This window comes from Glycine soja, chromosome 15 (genome assembly GCF_004193775.1).
Source record: "Glycine soja cultivar W05 chromosome 15, ASM419377v2, whole genome shotgun sequence".
In the NCBI taxonomy this organism is placed as follows: Eukaryota; Viridiplantae; Streptophyta; class Magnoliopsida; order Fabales; family Fabaceae; genus Glycine; species Glycine soja.
Window position 1 is genome coordinate 47844498 of NC_041016.1, and position 18512 is coordinate 47863009.

At 35.1% G+C, this 18512-nt stretch overlaps 1 protein-coding gene across 1 annotated transcript; it reads right to left on the reverse strand.

The window, feature by feature from the left end:
* Positions 1–14239: 14239 nt before the first annotated feature.
* Positions 14240–14638, reverse strand: LOC114386243. Its single transcript, XM_028346208.1, has one exon. The coding sequence runs from the start codon at positions 14636–14638 to the stop codon at positions 14240–14242; it is 399 nt and encodes a 132-aa protein (XP_028202009.1).
* Positions 14639–18512: the final 3874 nt, after the last annotated feature.

The following is an 18512-nucleotide window of genomic DNA, read 5'->3' on the forward strand; positions in this document are numbered from 1 at the left end:
GAACACTTATAATTTAATAAATTAATTTTTTAGTTTTTAACTTTTAGTTACCTGTTAATTTTTAAGCTTTTAACTAACTTTTTAATTTTCTATTAATTGTTAAGCTTTTAACTAACTTTTTAATTTTCTACTAACTTTTCAACTAGTTTTATGGAACATAACCTTAGTTATATTTGTTTATATGCATAGTCACTCTACAAGCTTTATGTTGAATGAAATCTAGATACTCTAATAGGTACTAATAAGTCATTGGTCTAGGTGATACTAAAGTTAATTTCTTTCATATTTTCTGATAAAAATTAATCATCGATAAAATTGATGAATACTTCATATCAATTACATGATTAAAAAAAAAAACAGTAACAAATGTTTTATATTGTATGAATATTTTAAATTTAAGTAAATTTCATAAGTAAAATAAATTAAAGAAAAAATACAGGTTTTATTATTATAATTAAAAAATGATTATTTTATTAAATTAAATAAGAATAATACTTTAAAAACCGAAGATTATGAAATAAAATATTTGATTTAAAACACAAAATTCTAGTTATATGATATGCCAAAAATTAATTTTAAATTGAGATGGATTAAATTACAATAATTTAAAAATCTAATTTATCAAAAAAAAAATTATATCTTCAAGTTTTAATACACATACCCCAATACAAATCTATAGGATCATCATCTAACATGCATTTGTGAAAGCAGCACTAATAATCACATTTCCCAATCCATCACGAATTTAGGCACAAATCGTATTAGCAAGCAATCAACCGATCACATTAGGATTAATAAATCCTATTCCTATTCCAAATTCAATTTCGTAAATTCATGATCACGATTTCAATTTCAGAAAATATAAAAACAGAAAAGGAGAAGGTCGCAGATTCAAAAATGAAGAATAGGGGACTCAAATGCTACCGCATAATTGGATTCCTTGAGTTGAACTGGAACTTAGCCCTCCATTGAAGGGATTAAACGAAAATTAATGAAGAACACAGAAGAAGAGAGAAAAAAAAAAAACCCTTAATTCAAAATTCTAAAATGTAAAAGTGTGTGTATGTGTGTCGCAAAGTGTTTTATTACAAGGGAAATAATTATAAAAATTCGTGGCCCCCCTTCACACATCTAAAATCCACTCATTAAATTCCTAAAAACCTATTACAAAAGTCTAATTGGGACACTAATTACAAAATAAAACCCAAAATGCAAAAACTGAAAATTCCAAGTGCAGGGAAGCCACTTTGTAGCTCAATTTTGATACCTGAAACCTCTAAATTAACCCAATCCTGTGATAGACACAAATGTGGAGCTCCTCCTTAGCTTTCAAAAAAGACTAAAATTATCCAAATCGGAGCTATGTGTAAAAAATTATGACTTGTACAGTAAAATAGTGTCAAGATGAGAAAAATATTGAACATTAACAAATCATGACACTTGGTCCAATGAGACTCAATCTCACAAAACTCAATTAATAGGTAAAAAATAATCATAAATAATGTCAAAACATGTCTGAAATGAGTTACTAATCAATACAAAATAGTACTTTATCAGACATTTGTCACGTGATAAACCTTCCATCTATCTATCTTTCCCCCATCTATATATAAGGAATATAGACAAAATATTTCAAATTTAGATCTAATATTAAAGCTTTTAATTTATTTTCAATTTGAGTAATGTAAAATACCCCAAGTAATCTCCGTTTAAAAAATATTAAATAACAAAATTACCTAATAAATAACTTTGATAAAGGAGCATGGTGCAATCAAGGGTTAAAAGGATATCAAGGCGGAACACCTTAAGGGATGCTGCCTTAAGTTGTGCCTGGATTTCTAAGACACGGAAATTTAGAATATACATACACAGGAGTTAAGTGAAATAAAATCACAAATCTAACACAAAACTTAATACAACTTTTGGCACGGAATGTTGTATATCTTCGAGAAAGATACATACAAACTATATTCATACCCTACACTTCAGAAGAGAACAAGCTCAAACATCTTCTCCCCTGCAAACAACCCAACCTACTCCTCGAGACATCCATTTACTTAACTTGTTAAACATGTAAATATAAAGGAATAAGAAATTCTCAGTGACTGATAACCGATGTAGAACCCCCACAAATACTACGATGGTCCTCCTAAAGAATCGATGTAGAATGTCCTACATTCTACATCGGTTGTACCTTCAAAACCGATGTAGAACCCTCATGATTCTAAGATGGGTTTGATACTATGCCCGTCTTCGTACCCATACCCTTCTAAGTCGATCATTGAACCGATTTGTAGGGCCTTGGGTTTTCAACGTCACCGGCTACAACTACGTGTCGTAACCGATGTAGAAAGGCCGAAAGAACTGATGTAAAAGACCTATTTTATAGTAGTGTTACTATCCTAAGAATTATTTTCTTAACTCCCATAGTTTCACTTCTCACTGGACTTTTAAGAATTAACTATCCATACCATACAAGAATCACTTACCTAACTCTTATCTCACTTCTCTAATGCTACTCATCTTCACGACTATTACCTGAAAATATTGTTATCGCTATTTTACTAACTTATATCATACCTTTTTCTTTGGCATTTAAAGATTAACCACTATGGCCAAACCTAAGGTCGCTCATAACTAGAAAAATTAAATCTCAACCTTAAACCTTGACCACTCACTTAAGTTTTACCTTTGTATCACATCAAATAGAACATGTCTTTCCTCTTTCCTTTATCCTTTCTTACTAGCCCAACTAGGGCTTACACATAACCTTTCTATAGGCCAAAGTCCCCTTCGCATATCTCTTTGGATAATGTATAGCTTACACACGTCCTCATTTAATGTTATAGGTTGCATTTAATTGAACTCGCCTTATCAATTAGGTATACAATTAATCATCTACACTAAAACAAGGATCATACATGCTTACTAAATATAACAATCACATCAAAATTACATCATGCATTTCATGGTCTCATCGTCAAAAGGGTTCTTTGATCTCTTACGTATCCACTTTAGTCTGAGTGGTCTACTTATATTCTTCTCTTACCAAAGAATTAATGTTGTCTTTTAAAATAATATTATTAATAAAAAAAATGATTTTAACAATATAAGTTTATTTAATTTAATTTGGATTTTTTAAAAGGAGAAATTTGATTTAAAACAATATTAGTTCATTAAAAATTTAATTTTAAACATGAGTAAAATCATCAAATCTATACTATTAATTTATAATAAAATTATTGTCCTACTTTTTAAATTGATAAGTTATTAAACATAAATTCAAACATTAGAAATATTAATTGTGTCTTTTTTTTTTACATTTATTAGCTAACTATTAAGTTAATCTTATCAAATAATTTTAATTAAATTTACTAGCTTATAAGCTATCAATTTTCAACTCATAAATTGCTTATATAAGCTTCAACTAACTCATAACAAAAATAAGCTTCAACTAACTTATCAACTAGTTTTATCAATCATATTTCACTTTTCTCTAGCTCTTCTATCTCTTTCTCTACTAGGTGTCAAGTAAATTTGTGGTGTCTGCAACTTTTTTTAATTTTATATATATATATATATATATATATATATATATATATATATATTACTTCTACCTTTGATATGATATATAAGAAATAATTATTTAATTTATCAAAATCAATAAAAATGGTTAGATGGATTAATTTGTCATAAATTTTAATTTTTTTAAAGACTACCCATGACATTTATTGATTTAAGATATTTTTATTTTTAAAAGATAATTTTTAACCAATGACCATATATTATTTTGTTGATAGATCAATAAATACGCCCATTTTTAAGAAAAAAAATAGTATATATCATTAATAAAGGTTATAATTAATTAGAGATAAAAAGAAAAATTAAAAATAAAATTTTATGTTTCTTATAATTAAGATCAATAAAATATTATTTTATTTTTTATATATAAGACAGAATATAGTATATCAAACATAATATTTTACCACGATAGAATATATATATATATATATATATATATATATATGCTTTTTGAGCTGAAAAATAATTTCAAATTTTCGCTATTAATAGATAAGGTTTCTAATTCATTAATCTATTTTGTTGTAACATTACTGATTTTTGACAAAATTTAAGCAATTAATTTTGAAAACCATCTTTCAGGAAAATTCTATAAGTTCACCAAATCTTAGAAAAAATTAACATTGATACAATATTTTTTAAAAGTATCTTCACCTAAAATTAAAATTTTTGGATTCAAAATAAAAAAAAGTTTCATATATATTATAAAAATTGTTCAAATCGAATCTCAATAGAAAAAAATTATTATTATTTTTAATTAGATTATCTTAAAACAATAAAATTATCTTAAAAATCACTATATTTAATTGTTAGTTTTAATTTCTGGCCGTTATTATTCCATACATTTCACGAGAGAGCAATTGAATAATGAAAATTTTCAATATTTAAAGTAGTCAATTAGTCAATAGGCTACAAATTGCCCATTCACGATTTGGAACACCACTACACTAATCTTTCTGTTAAAATGAATACATTTCAGCTGAATAAACATTAAAAAATAGGGGCCTATTCACAAAGGAAAAAAAAGAGGGGCCTAAGGCATTTTTCTTAATGGCCTTGCATGTTATGATGTTACACGGCCCTGCACTACACAAAGCAAAAAAAAAAAAAAATTGATATTTTACCAGGGAGAACAAATTAAATGTCACCTTTGTCTAGTTAGATTCCGTTTTTTTTTTTGTTTTTATTTATTTATCTATATCATAGTATAATTAAACACAATATTTTACTAGTGAGGGCACAATGCCACCTTTAATTTATCGAGATTATAGGGTCAAACTAGATGCATACATAGAACGAATCATAACAAATCTAAGAACTATATATAATAGATCATGATATTTTGAAGCAGTGATCGATTTGGGCAAACATCTCTTTCGGCCAAATGCTGCACCCAATAGAACAGCCAAACATTCTAACCTTTTCAAAAGTAATTAACCTAACATTAGGTTTTTTAATTTAAACATATTTGTATCTTAATCTATTATCTTCTTCATGAAATATTAAGCATCTATTCTGACAACAAAAGAAAAAAAAACACAGTACAATTATAAACTTTTGATTAAATAATTACAATTTTTTACTAATTAACTGCCTATCTAACAAATTAGGAGTAAAAAGTAAAAACTGTCATGATTAAGTTACATTGCACCCAGAAAATATTATGTACATGTCAAGTCAACCTTGTTATCATAGAATCGCGTTAGGAGTTACTTTCAGAAAGCAATATTGGTTGAGACATTGGTGCAATGGTGCATATGAAATGACTAGTGTGTCAACATCCATAGAACTTTACAAGAAACCACTTCTAATTTATAATAACAACCAAGTGACAAATGTCAAGTCGTGAAATTTCTTTTATTAAGAACAATTTATAATCTTGCAAATTTCCACCGTCGTTAAGCATGCGGGAATGAATGTCTTTCTGTGGTGGTAGCATTGAAAGATGAGTCAAATTTGGTAGGTAAGAGCCAAAGCTAAAATAACAAAACAAAATACTACTAAATCACATGAAAATGCAACATAACATCGATTAGATTTGATTCACGTATCTTTCTCATAGTTCCTGAAACATTGATGTCCCAGAGGCCTGAGCTGTCGCTTCGTCAAAAGAGAAGTGGGGTTACTCCACCTTTTGACGGCAGGTCATGTTGTCGGTGACACGTGGTGCATGCCAAGTGGGTGCTGACAAAATCGTACGACACGGTTTAACGAGGATAATTCTGGTGTGGCAACGTGTCGTGAACTCAACGGCCTTTGTGGTCTTTGACGGCAGTTTTCACTTTTTAACTTTGCGAAGCGGTTGGTTTGCAACGAATTGTTTTGACTCAAAAACCTGTTTTGTCTCTTCATTGCCCAAATTATATCACTTTAGTTTAGACGCATGGACGAGGACATTTCTTGATGTGCAATTTTCCTATGATACCTCCACATGTCTTACTGTTTAGTTTTTTTTATTCAGCTTTAATTACACCTACGACACGTAATGACAAAATCCAATGAAGAAAAAAAAGTTGAAAGGGATTGGTCTTCATCATGTTTCTTCCCTCCTTCTTCGATGGTTCGTGTAGTGGATATTTAACCGTTGTAGAGTTCGGGTAATTGGCTTCAAGATGTGCGAATATATAACATCCTTCCGTTGGAGCAAATACCTTCTCGTTACACGACAAAAATAGAGTTTTTTTTACCCCTGTAATTTATGCAATATGACGAAGGATTTCCTTTTTTTAATATCGAGATAATATGAATATGTTAACAAAATATAACTTTTATTTTTATCTAGTATAATTAATGTATCTGTATGGAGTATTTAAGTAATTTTCTCCCTTTTGTCGAATATTTTTGGCCGGTCTTCGTCGCACTCCTCTTCCAATCTCCCTAATATAGTCAATAATCTTACCTCTTGATTAATATACATATGATAAAAGAAGTAATAAATAAGAATGAATAGTATGTTATCTTGAGAATTTAATCTTTATATATATATATTTATGAGCCTCAAGGTCCATAATTTTACCTCTTAATTAATATAGGGTTATGATAAAATAAATTAAATTCCTTAATCTTCATGAGACCGAGATGTATTCGAGTCACCAACATGTACTCGACCTTATATTAACTCGAGATCCTTTCTAGTCTACGACATGATCGAGAAATTCTCAGTCATATTAGTACAATCAACAAATTATATAATTAATAAAATTTAATTGAAATGCATTGATGTTATCCAATAACAAATAATCATATATAATAAATTTGTTATTTTTAAAAATAATATTTATGATGAAAATTCATTTATGTAATCGAAATATAGTTTCACATGTTTCCACACTTGATTCTTATTAATCATAAATAACTTATTTTATTTAGTGTGACAAAATTGTAATTGTAAGTTCAATCAAATACACAAAAGATTTTAACATACTCATGTGTTATAGTATCATACTAAAATAATCATTCTGATAATTAGTTTTTGTGACTAAAGTTATTTGCTATAATTAAGAGATGCTTAAATTATAAGTCAGAAATAAACTTATTTTGATTGTAGTTATAAAAGTAGTTTTTGAATGAGTTTATAGTTTTTTTTATAATAAATATGTTTTCAAAACAAGTAAAAATTGGATAAATTTGATTGGTAAATGATTTTAAAACACAAAGAAAGAAAATGACTTGTAAAATAAACTGCTTTGAAAGTAAATCAAATTGAAATGCAACCAAAGATAAAATGACATAAATGTAGAATGCTTTTGAAATATAAATTGAAATGAAATGCAGAACAATATAAGAGTTGCAAAAAATAAAGAACAATAAGTAAATAAGTTTAGAGTTCAGAGAATAAATGATAATTAGAAGTAGTTAAGAGTTTAGAGAAGAAATATAGAAGGAGAGATTTGCATGAACGTAAATTTATCAATGAAACAAAAGCATAGAAATTATAAATTGCATTAAAGTATGGGTTTGAACATACACTTTTTCTGGTAACTAGTAGCCATTTCCTTGTGTAGCGTGTTGGTGTAAAGGAGTTTGTGTGATCTTTGTAATCAAGGAAAAATAACTACCGTTTTACCTATTTTGGCTTAATTGCAAATTTAGTCCTCTTATTTGTCTTAGATTTAGATTTTGGTCCCCTTATAATTTAATTTACGAATTTAGTCCCCTAGTTTTTTGCAATCTCATTATTTCAGTCCCCAACCTCAAAATTGGACATCGACTATACTTGCCAATGTTGATTGCCATGTGTCACACTTTTATTGGATGTTAACTGTCACATGTCACACTTTTATTGAACGTGGACGTTAATTAGGTGCACGAAATTAACGTCTAATAAAAAGGCAACATGTGGTGGTCAACGTCCAATAAAAATGTGACACGTGACAGTCAACGTTGGCAAGTGTTGATTGCTTACGACAAGTGTATCGATTCACACAAGTAGTATAAAATGGTAAGACTGAATATCATATCCACAGGAAATTTGTTTCACCTAGACTATGTATATTCAGTGTGTAAACACTTATAAGGTTTGAAATAAAGCAAATATTAAGTTCTGCACTATTAAACTATTTGAACAAAAACAAAATATTCAAAGCTATAGAAAGTGACAACTATCAAATTAAAAGCGTTGGGGAGTGTCCTATTGAATTTCTTTTGCTGTATAAAATGTGTTTTTCTCTATTTAACGTTATTCTAGTGTTCTTATACTGAGAAATTACTCAAACCATGATTCCTCACATGAATGAGCCTAACTCTCTTTAGCCTTTGTTCTTGATTTCTCAACAAACTTGTTCTAAAAGAGTTGCACTAAGCCTACAATGTAAAATAGACTAGATCACTACACTCCATTCTTAGACATATAGATTTCTAGCTTGCTCTATCAAGTTCTAAGGTTTTAAAGCATTTTCCAATACTAAAAAAACCTAACTTACACATACATATGGGTGATCAGGCCACAAGCATGTAAAATAAGCATAGATAGAAGCAAATAACACAAAGAAATAACATTAAATAGGTAGTAAGAGTATTACATCAAGAGGTTCAATAGTAACTCCCATACAAAGAGGCTTAGCCTTCCATTAGAATCAAAGCTTCAAAATTCAAGAAGAAAACTATTTTTGGTGAAAGAAATATGGAAGAAAATGGTGGAGAATGTCTTCTCTAGCCTCTCAACCCTAAATCTCTCTGTTTTTCACGGAGACAAGCTCTCTTTGCTGCTCAAAGTCCATTTTTTTTCATTTCTGCCAACCTCAGTGTTTTAAAGGCTCTTGGACTCTTCAGCTTTCGAAGGCTCGCTCAGCGAGCATGTCTCGTTGAACAAGAGTAAGTGAAAATCCGCTAAGCGAGCATGGGCGCGCTAAGCATGAGAAGAGACAACATCCTCGTTGGGCGGGCTGGCTACGCGCTGGGAGTGCAGATCTCTGACTTATCCACTTCTAGGGTTTCCCATTCGCTAAGCAAGCTAGATGCCTCGCTAAGTGGATGCATCTCGCTTAGCCAATCTACCTCACTAAGCGAGTCATCAACAACTTTTACCTTCTCTTCTTTGGCCTGAAACAAAGTTAGATTCAACAAAGTTAGAAAATATGTACAATTTCTAAAAAAAGAACCATAAATTAGAGGCACATTGCTATTTCATTGCAAATTTTCAATACCAAACTAATTCATGAATAACAACTAACAAACTCCCTCAAATTTACAGTTTTGCTTGTCCTCAAGCAAAGGATAATAGTTTACTTGTCCTCAAGTGACAGGAATCAACAGTGGTTAGCCAAAATTGTGTTTGTTTCAAATGTTTCAATCACATGAATAGAGAAATGAAGCAATGCTTCAACCAACAACCTTTCACAATGATATGCTGTATTTCAGAGATATGAACATGTCTATTAAGCAGTACAAATAAAATAAGCTAGCAAGCATGACAGGTATCAAGGAAGGTTAACCAAGCTTAATCCTCACGGCCACTATTTCTCTCATATGCACAAGTGTTTAAGGTAGTTCTTCGAATAAACAACCAACACAAGTCTCAACTTTTGCAATTCATCTCATTCCATACAATCACAAACACACAAAAATGAATTTGAAGGACTTTCTTGGCTTGTAATGAGGCTGGGCTACAAACAATTAATGGTTTTTCTAGGATGCAAAACTTAGGTTCTAGGAGAGCATTCATCCTTAGATCACCTTTTTCTTTAATTCCCAGCTTCTATTGGCATGCCACAAGCATAATAGAATTCAACTTAAGCAACAACATGCAGAGTTTCACTTATTCTTGAAATTTTCATCTTTCTCTCTTTTTTTATTTATTTTTTATTTTTTCTTTTAGCAGCTTATGATTACTGCTACTATATATGGTTTTCTGTGGCTGTTGCTTTCATTCCTGCAATCAAAATCACCCAAACACACTCCCCCAAATTTGGGAAAAATTTGTCCTAAACCATAATGCTCTCCTATAACCTAAGGAAAGGTAAACAGAGATCAAATTGCATTTAGGCTTAGGGTTCAAGAACTCATTCAATTATATTCAAGCTCAAAATGGGTGCAAGGGTTTAATCATTCATGAACAAGGTAAGGCTGTTTGGCTAACTGGCTAAATCAGATTAATCATGGCCTTCATCATTTCCAAATCATGCATTCATTCAGCATTCAGAGATTCATGCAAAAATTGGTACTTGATGCTAGTCGATCTCTCACAATTTAGATTCACACATCTCAACGGGTTATAGCAAATGATTACCTTCACTATTTACCTGCCAAACAAACTAACATTTTCACTCACGCCCCTAATTTCATGTTCTTTCTCTTCTAACTACCGCATAGTTATTCAAGGCAAATGATCTAGAAACGCAAATCACTCAATTCATGCAATCAATTCAATTCAAACCAATCAACAAACACCAGGAATTAAAACCAAAAGATGTTTCAAAAACCACTGTGCATAATCCAAAAACAGTAAACTATTCAAAAAGCTGTAAAATGTGCTAAGTAAATAAATAACTAAACTAAAATTTAAAAACTGTTTAAGGAGCAGAAAAATAAAATGGAATCCTATCATCAATCATCCTGGGCTGGTGCTGGGTCATCATGAGGTGTAGTGGGGGCATCCTGAGCAGGCATCAGAGTGTGTTGTGCTGGAGTGGGCCAAGGATCCCAAGTGCCCTGTGCCGCAGCGACATCCGCTACGTAGTCTGTATCAACGCCGGTCTCTGCTGCGCCATCCTCATCAGTGACCTATATGGGCGTGGTCGCAGGTGTGTCATCTGGCGTCTCCTCTGCCTCTGCCTCTAGCTGCGGCTCCTGGGCTATAGGAGCCTCACCTCCCCAGAAGAAGAAGGTTGGACTCCTGGCCAGGCCACCTGGGCCATAAAGGCTTCTATGCTGATGATGGGCCTCTACTGAGCCAGGTCATAGATACTTTGCATCACCAGGCATAAGCCGTGGTGGAGGCTCTGCAGCATTGGCACTATCACATTTGTGCTCGAAGTGAAGGGGCCGGAGGGTGCTAGAGAAGGAACTAGTGCTGGTGTAGGTGCTAGAGTGGGAGCAGGGGTAGAACTAGAAGCATCTGAAGGACCTCGAGCCCTAGCCTTGTGGGACCCAAGAAATGTGATCGTCGGATCCTATGGGTTCCAGTAGTTCTTCCTGATGTAGGCCAAGTTAATGGTCGGACTCAGGGACTCAAAGGTGAGGGAATTAGCAACAACTCTTCTGGCGATGCATAAGGTTGTGATAAGCACAGGAAATCCGAGCTGAGAGGAGTTGGGTTGGGCCATCTGTGATATCTGTCTAGAAATGATGAAGCCTACGTCCATGTCCATCTTCATCACCAGCCCGTAGACTAACCTTGCCATATCCATGTTCAGATCAGACATGTGAGAAGTGGGGGCGAGGTTAGAATAAGATAAGACGCTCTAGGTCTAAGCCAATGTGGTGAGGTCCTTCCTCAGGAGCTTCCAGGGGACTCCCTTAGCATTAAGCATAAAACCCCACCCTGGAATGCACAATCTGGCGGCGAGCTCCTGAGGGTCTGGGTGAGTGTGACAGAATCTGGAGTATGTTGAATATCGCTCCCCTGGCTCCAAAACCACGGGGGTCTTTAGAAACTCGTTCAATGTTGCAACATCGAACTTAATCAGCTTGCCCTGCACTCTGCAATGTCTAGAGGACTTGTCTTATGGATCAAAGAGATTAGCATAGAATTCCTTGACCAGGGCCACAACAATGTGGTTATCTGGCTGCCTGGTCAAGGCCCGATGCCACCTACACCGCTCGAGCTCCTGTTGGAACTCGTCGTACTAAGTAACCTGCAGCTCAACATTCCTCTCTAGGAGGATGTTTCTGGCATGGATATTCTGCTCGTATCTCTCCCATGCGACCTCAGAAACGAACCGTGAGGTGTCATAGGGTTCCTGAGGTCGAGAAGTGGGAGCTCTTCTCTTTCTAGAGGCCATCTGCACCAAAACAAGCAAAGGAATGAAGTTAGACAAGGTTTATTGAAAACAGATAACAGAAAAACAAAATAGGAAAAAGAGTTGGGTGCTTAGCGAGACTGGCTCGCTTAGCGCGCCTTCAGAAAATAACATGCATGCGCATAGCATGCAAGGCGCGCTTAGTGTGACAATAGAACAAATATAGACTCTGGCTAAGCGAGACACCCTCGCTTAGCTGAAACAACACTGTGGCTAAGCGAGCATGGCTCGCTAAGCCTTATTCTCTAACAGAGAGCTAATTGCGCTTAGCGAGCACGGCTCGCTTAGCGCGACACACTACACAGGCTTAGAGCCAGTGGGCACTTAGCAGGACTGACTACTGCAACATTAATGGCTTAGCGAGACAGACTCGCTAAGCCTTATTCTAAGACAAAGAGGTAATTGCGCTTAGCGAGCATGGCTTGCTTAGCGCATGCACAAAAGCCTACATAACTAAATTACTTTGGGCTTAGCGAGACAGACTTGCTTAGCCCAGGCTTATTCACAACAAAGGCATGTTGGGCTTAGCGAGTGTGGCTCACTTAGCCGCAACCAGAATACCAAACGCCTCTAAGTCATAGTCCTAACTAAGTGTACTCGCTAAGCGCGACATGCTGGCTGAGCGAGTTCATACGAACTCAGAAATTAAAAACTAAAATTTAAAGGCTCGCTAAGCCATAGTGCAATGGCTTAGCGAGTTCATACAAATATGCAGAAATTCAAACAAAAATGATGAACTCGCTTAGCGGGACAGGGCCAACTTAGCATGTTCATCAAAAACCCATAAATTCAACCACAATGGATGAACTCGCTTAGCGGGTAGGGCTCGCTTATAGAGTGCATCAAAATTTCTAGAAAATAGGGCTTCGAAGCCTCAACTCCCTAGCCACTTTTCAGGCATAGGAAGCCTGAAGCTTAGCCCTGCAAACAACCTGCATTATGTCCTAAACTAAAGCCCTAACAACATACTAACTAAACAAATAACTACAAATCAACAACATCAAATCATAGAAAAACTCATAAGTCTTCTACCCTAGGGTTCATAACTTAAATTAAACAAAAAGTAAAGGAGACTTACTTGGATTGCAGAGGTGAGTGAAATGAAGACAAGAAGCAGAGAAAGATGAGCATAGTGCAAGATTATGCAAATGATTGCAAACTGATAGTGTGCAATCATAGGAGGATGCAAAGGTAACTTCCCTAAGGCAGTTATGTTTTATTTTTGGTAGTTTCGATCTGCTTGTTAAGCGCGAGTGACTCGCTAAGCGAGCACTCAATGACGTTTGAATTTTCAGAATTTAAATTCATGCGCTTAGCGAGACTAACTCGCTTAGCCCAATTCGAAAAAAATAGTAAACCTGAGAGGTTTTTAGGCTTAGGGCACAGGTGTGCGCTTAGCGAGTTATGTAGCTCTGATTGGTCTGCAACTTTCACTAAGCGGGATATGGCTCGCTCAGCGGATTAAATGCCTTTTGATGTAGTAGTGGGGTCGCGCTTAGCGAGATGGTCTCGCTTAGTGCTATTGCCATTCTAGAGAAGGATTTGGGCTTAGCGGGATGACCCGCTTAGCCCAATTATCATAAAGGTCCAGGCAGAGAGCCTTTTGTGCTTAACGCATAGGCGCGCTTAGTGAAAGACTACGTCGCACTCAGCGAGTTGCCTCGCTTAGCCCTATTCTATTAAATGCACAACCCGAGGGGTTGGCGTGCTTAGCGAGAGATGCTACTCGCTCAACGCATAGGTTATGGCTCGCTTAGCGCATGGGGCGCGGTGAGCGAGTTGGATGACTGAAAATTTTCTAAGTTCTTTCCTCATCCCATACTTCAGATAAGCTTTTGGCCAACCCCTTTATCATACAAAACATGCTTAACACCTTACTCTAGCAATCTCAAATGAGTCAAAACCTAACTGCATGCATTGATTAACAGAAAAATGATTGAGAAAATTAAGAAAAAGCTAGGTTGCCTCCCAATATGTTACCTCTAGGGGTCCTGTAACACCTTAGCCCTGGCCACCAGAGCTGTCTTATTCTCAATCTTCTCCATCTTGGAACAAACATTTTGGTCATTTGCATGTTTCACTGCATCAAATAAATTGAAAGTAACCTTCTGATCATCTATCCTCATCTCAAGGTTACCCTTTCCCATATCAACCACACAATTGGATGTCAACATGAATGGATGACCTAGAATCAATGGAATTTAGGTGTCCTCTTTAATGTCCATAATCACAAAATCTACAGGGAAAGTAAAGTGACGCACTTTGACCAATACATCCTCCACTACACCATATGGCCTTGTGATTGAGCGATCCGCTAGCTGCAATGTCATTCTTGTTTGTAGGATTTCCAACTCCCCAATCCTTCTACACATGGATAGAGGCATCAAATTTATTCTAGCCCCTAAATTGATAAGCGTTTTTCCAACTGACACAGCACCAATTGAGCAAGGAATGGTAACACTTCTTGGATCCTTATATTTTGCTGGAAGGATCCTCTGGATGATAGCACTACAATTGCCTTCCACCACAATGTTGTCACTGTGGATGTATTTTCCCTTCTTGGTCAGCAGATCGTTGAGAAATTTGGAGTAGAGTGGCATCTATTGCAAGGCTTCTCCAGAAGGAATAGTGATCTCCAATTTCTTGAAAATATCAAGGAAACGAGAAAAGTTTCGTTCCTTGTCCTTCTTAGATGGCACCAAAGGATATGGTGCTTCTTTTCCTGAATTGGGGACAACCTCCTTCTTCTTCCCTTTCACTAGCTCACTCTTAGTCTTTTTCTCTCCATTCTCTCTTCTTTCATCCCCCTCACGGTTTCTTTTTTTTTTTTTTGCATTTTTCTCATTTTCTTCTTCCTTATCTTCATTTATTTTTCTCTCCTCCATCTGATCTCCTTCTTTTTCTCTTTCTCCCTCAGCTCCTAACTTCTTCTCCTCACTAATCCTACTATCATTCTCCATAATGATCTTTCTTTTACTTCTGGTCATAATAGCCTTGTATTCTTCCTTGGGATTTTTCTCAGTGTTAGCTCCACTTGGATCTCTAGGTTCTTGATGGCTGACTCAGTGCTCTTATGATTAGACATTGAGACCTGCATAAATTGAGCCAAAGTTTCTTCCAACTTGGTGGTCCTCTCATACAAGTTAGGCCCTTGATTAAGAGGTCTGTTGGAAGGTCCTCCTTGATCTTTGTTGAACTGATTCCCTAGATGTGATCTCCATCCTTGCCCTTGATTTTGATTTAAATTCCCTCCTTGCTGATAACCTGAAAAACTGCCTGAATGAAATCCTTGTCTGTTTTGATTACCCATGTAGTTTAACTCTTTGGCTGAATCATCTTGGCGTATACAACAGCCAGATTCATGAGCTCCTCCCTAAATACTACAGCCTTCAACCTACATAATAGCTGAATAGAGGGCTGAGCTACTTGTAACTGTGTTGGCAATTTGCTGAGTGTTTCTATAAGTGATTCCAGCTGCTTGGCTAACAACTTATTCTGTGCCAACAATGCGTCTTTTGAAGAGAGTTCCAACAGGCTTCTTTGGTGGGTATATGTGTTCTATCACACCAAATAGCATGATCACTAGCAACCATGTTCTCAATGAGCTCCATTGCTTCCTCTAGAGTTTTCAACTTAATCTTTCCTCCAGCAGAAGCATTTAACAATTGCTTGGACTGTGGTCTCAAACCATTAACAAATATATTCAACTGGATAGGCTCTGTGAACCCATGAGTAGGTGTCTTCCGCAGCAAGCTACGGAATCGTTCTAATGCTTCACTCAAAGACTCATCTGGAAACTGATGGAATGAAGAAATGGCCGCTTTGCCCTCAGTTGTTTTTGATTTAGGGAAGTATCTCTTCATAAATTTTTCTACTACTTCCTCCCATGTCTTCAAGTTGTTCCCCTTGAAAGAATGCAGCCATCTCTTTGCTTCACTAGCTAAAGAGAATGAAAACAAGCTTAGCCTTATTGCATATTCCGACACCCCTGCGATCTTCACTGTATTGCAGATTTCTATGTAAGTTGCAAGGTGTGCATAAGGGTCTTCATTGGGCAGACCATGAAAAGGATTTCCTTGAATTAGCTAAATCAAGGAATGTGGATAGCAAATATTATGTGCTTGGACTTCCAGTCGCACAATACTTATGAAAAATTGCGGCACGGTAGAGCTGGAGTAGTCCTCAAGAGTAACCTTCTGTGGTTGCTCGTCCGCCATGATATAAGCTTCTGATACAGCAACTTCGGATTCCCTCAAGTTTGCTAGAAATGATGAAGATGATTCGGATAAAAGAGTTCTCTCGATGCTTGGATTGACTATTCTATCCTGCAAAGCCTTTCTCCTTTTTTTTTGCGTTGTTTCTCCTGCAAGTAGCTTCAATCTCCAAATCTAGTGGAGCTAAATCCCTGCTGAAGAATTACCTCGCATACAAGAAGCAACTAAACAGAGCAACAGTTAACCAAGTCAAGAGGAAAAAATTGAATTCTAACTATTCACAATAAATAATCAAAGAATTTAGAATAAATGTTTCCAAACTGAATTATACTATCTAAGTGGAAAGAAAAATTCCCCGGCAATGGCGCCAAAAACTTATTGATTACTTATGGCAAGTGTACCGATTTGCACAAGTAGTATAAAATGATAAGACCGAGTATCATATCCACAAGAAATTTGTTTCACCTAGACTATGTATATTCAATATGTAAACACTTATAAGGTTTGAAATAGAGCAAATATTAAGTTCTGCACTATTAAACTATTTGAACAAAAACAAAATATTCAAAGCTATAAAAAGTGACAACTATCAAATTAAAAGCGTTGGGGAGTGTCCTACTGAATATCTCTTGCTATATAAAATGTATTTTTCTCTATTTAACGTTATTCTAGTGTTCTTACACTGAGAAATTACTCAAACCATGATTCCTCACATGAATGAGCCTAACTCTTTTTAACCTTTGTTCTTGATTCCTCAACAAACTTATTCTAAAAGAGTTGCACTAAGCCTACACTGTAAAATAGACTAGATCACTGCACTTCATTCCTAGACATATGGATTTCTAGCTTACTCTATCAAGTTCTAAGGTTTTAAAGCATTTTCCAATACTAAAAAAACCTAACTACACATACATATGGGTGATCAGGCCACAAACATGTAAAATAAGCATAGATAGAAGCAAATAACACAGAGAAATAACATTAAATAGGTAGTAAGAGTATTACATCAAGAGGTTCAGTAGTAACTCCCATACAAAGAGGCTTAGCCTTCCATTAGAATCAAAGCTTCAAAATTCAAGAAGAAAACTATTTTTGGTGAAAGAAATATGGAAGAAAATGGTGGAGAATGTCTTCTCTAGCCTCTCAACCCTAAATCTCTCTGTTTTTCATGGAGACAAGCTCTCTTTGCTGCTCAAAGTCCATTTGTTTTCATTTCTGCCAACCTCGGTGTTTTAAAGGCTCTTGGACTCTTCAGCTTTCGAAGACTCGCTCAGCGAGCATGTCTTGTTGAACGAGAGTAAGTGAAAATCCGCTAAGCGAGCATGGGCGCGCTAAGCATGAGAAGAGACAACATCCTTGCTGGGCGGGCTGGCTGCGCGCTGGGCGTGCAGATCTCTAACTTATCATCTTCTAGGGTTTCCCATCCGCTAAGCGAGCTGGATGCCTCGCTAAGCGAATGCATCTCGCTTAGTTAATCTGCCTCGCTAAGCGAGTCATCAGTAGCTTGTACCTTCTCTTCTTTAGCCTGAAACGGAGTTGGATTCAACATTAGGTCCCAAAATTGGAGTTTCTACTCTATAAAATCACAGAATAAAGAAAATATGTACAATTTCTACAAAAAGAACCATAAATTGGAGGCACATTGCTATTTCCTTGCAAATTTTCAATACCAAACTAACTCATGAATAACAAATAATAGCAAGTTACAGTCAACGTCAAATTTCAGGATTGTGGACTAAAATAACGAGATTTCAAAAAACTAGGGGACTAAATTTGTGAATTAAATTATAGTGGAACCAAATTCGAAATCTGAAACAAATAGGGGGACTAAATTTGCAATTCAGCTGCCTATTTATAACCTAATTTGACTCAACGGTGGATTTATAAGATATGTACAAGTATACAACTTATGTGAACTACTTATATAAGATGTTGACACTTGTATCTTTGCACTTCATGTTGGAAAATTGTTGATAACAATTTTTTTGCATTTTACTGAAAGCTATATGTTTTCAATGACTCTTTGTTATCTCCATCACACTGTCAAATCCTTTTAAATTAATACCCTTTGATCAAGAATTGAACATAACATCAGTATTATGCCCTTGGAATCAATTCTACTTCTATAAATTTTTCAAGTTACACTTAGCAAATTTTACTTGCACCCTTGACAGATTCCCCCCCAAAAATATGTGTTCGAACTTTGAGAGCAACCGCTTTTTGTACTTACTTCGAAAACATATACGTTTGACCTTTTATT

Coding starts and splice junctions, on each gene's coding strand:
- LOC114386243 (XM_028346208.1), bottom strand. CDS start 14,638: ATGCCACTCTACTCCAAATTTCTCAACGATCTGCTGACCAAGAAGGGA.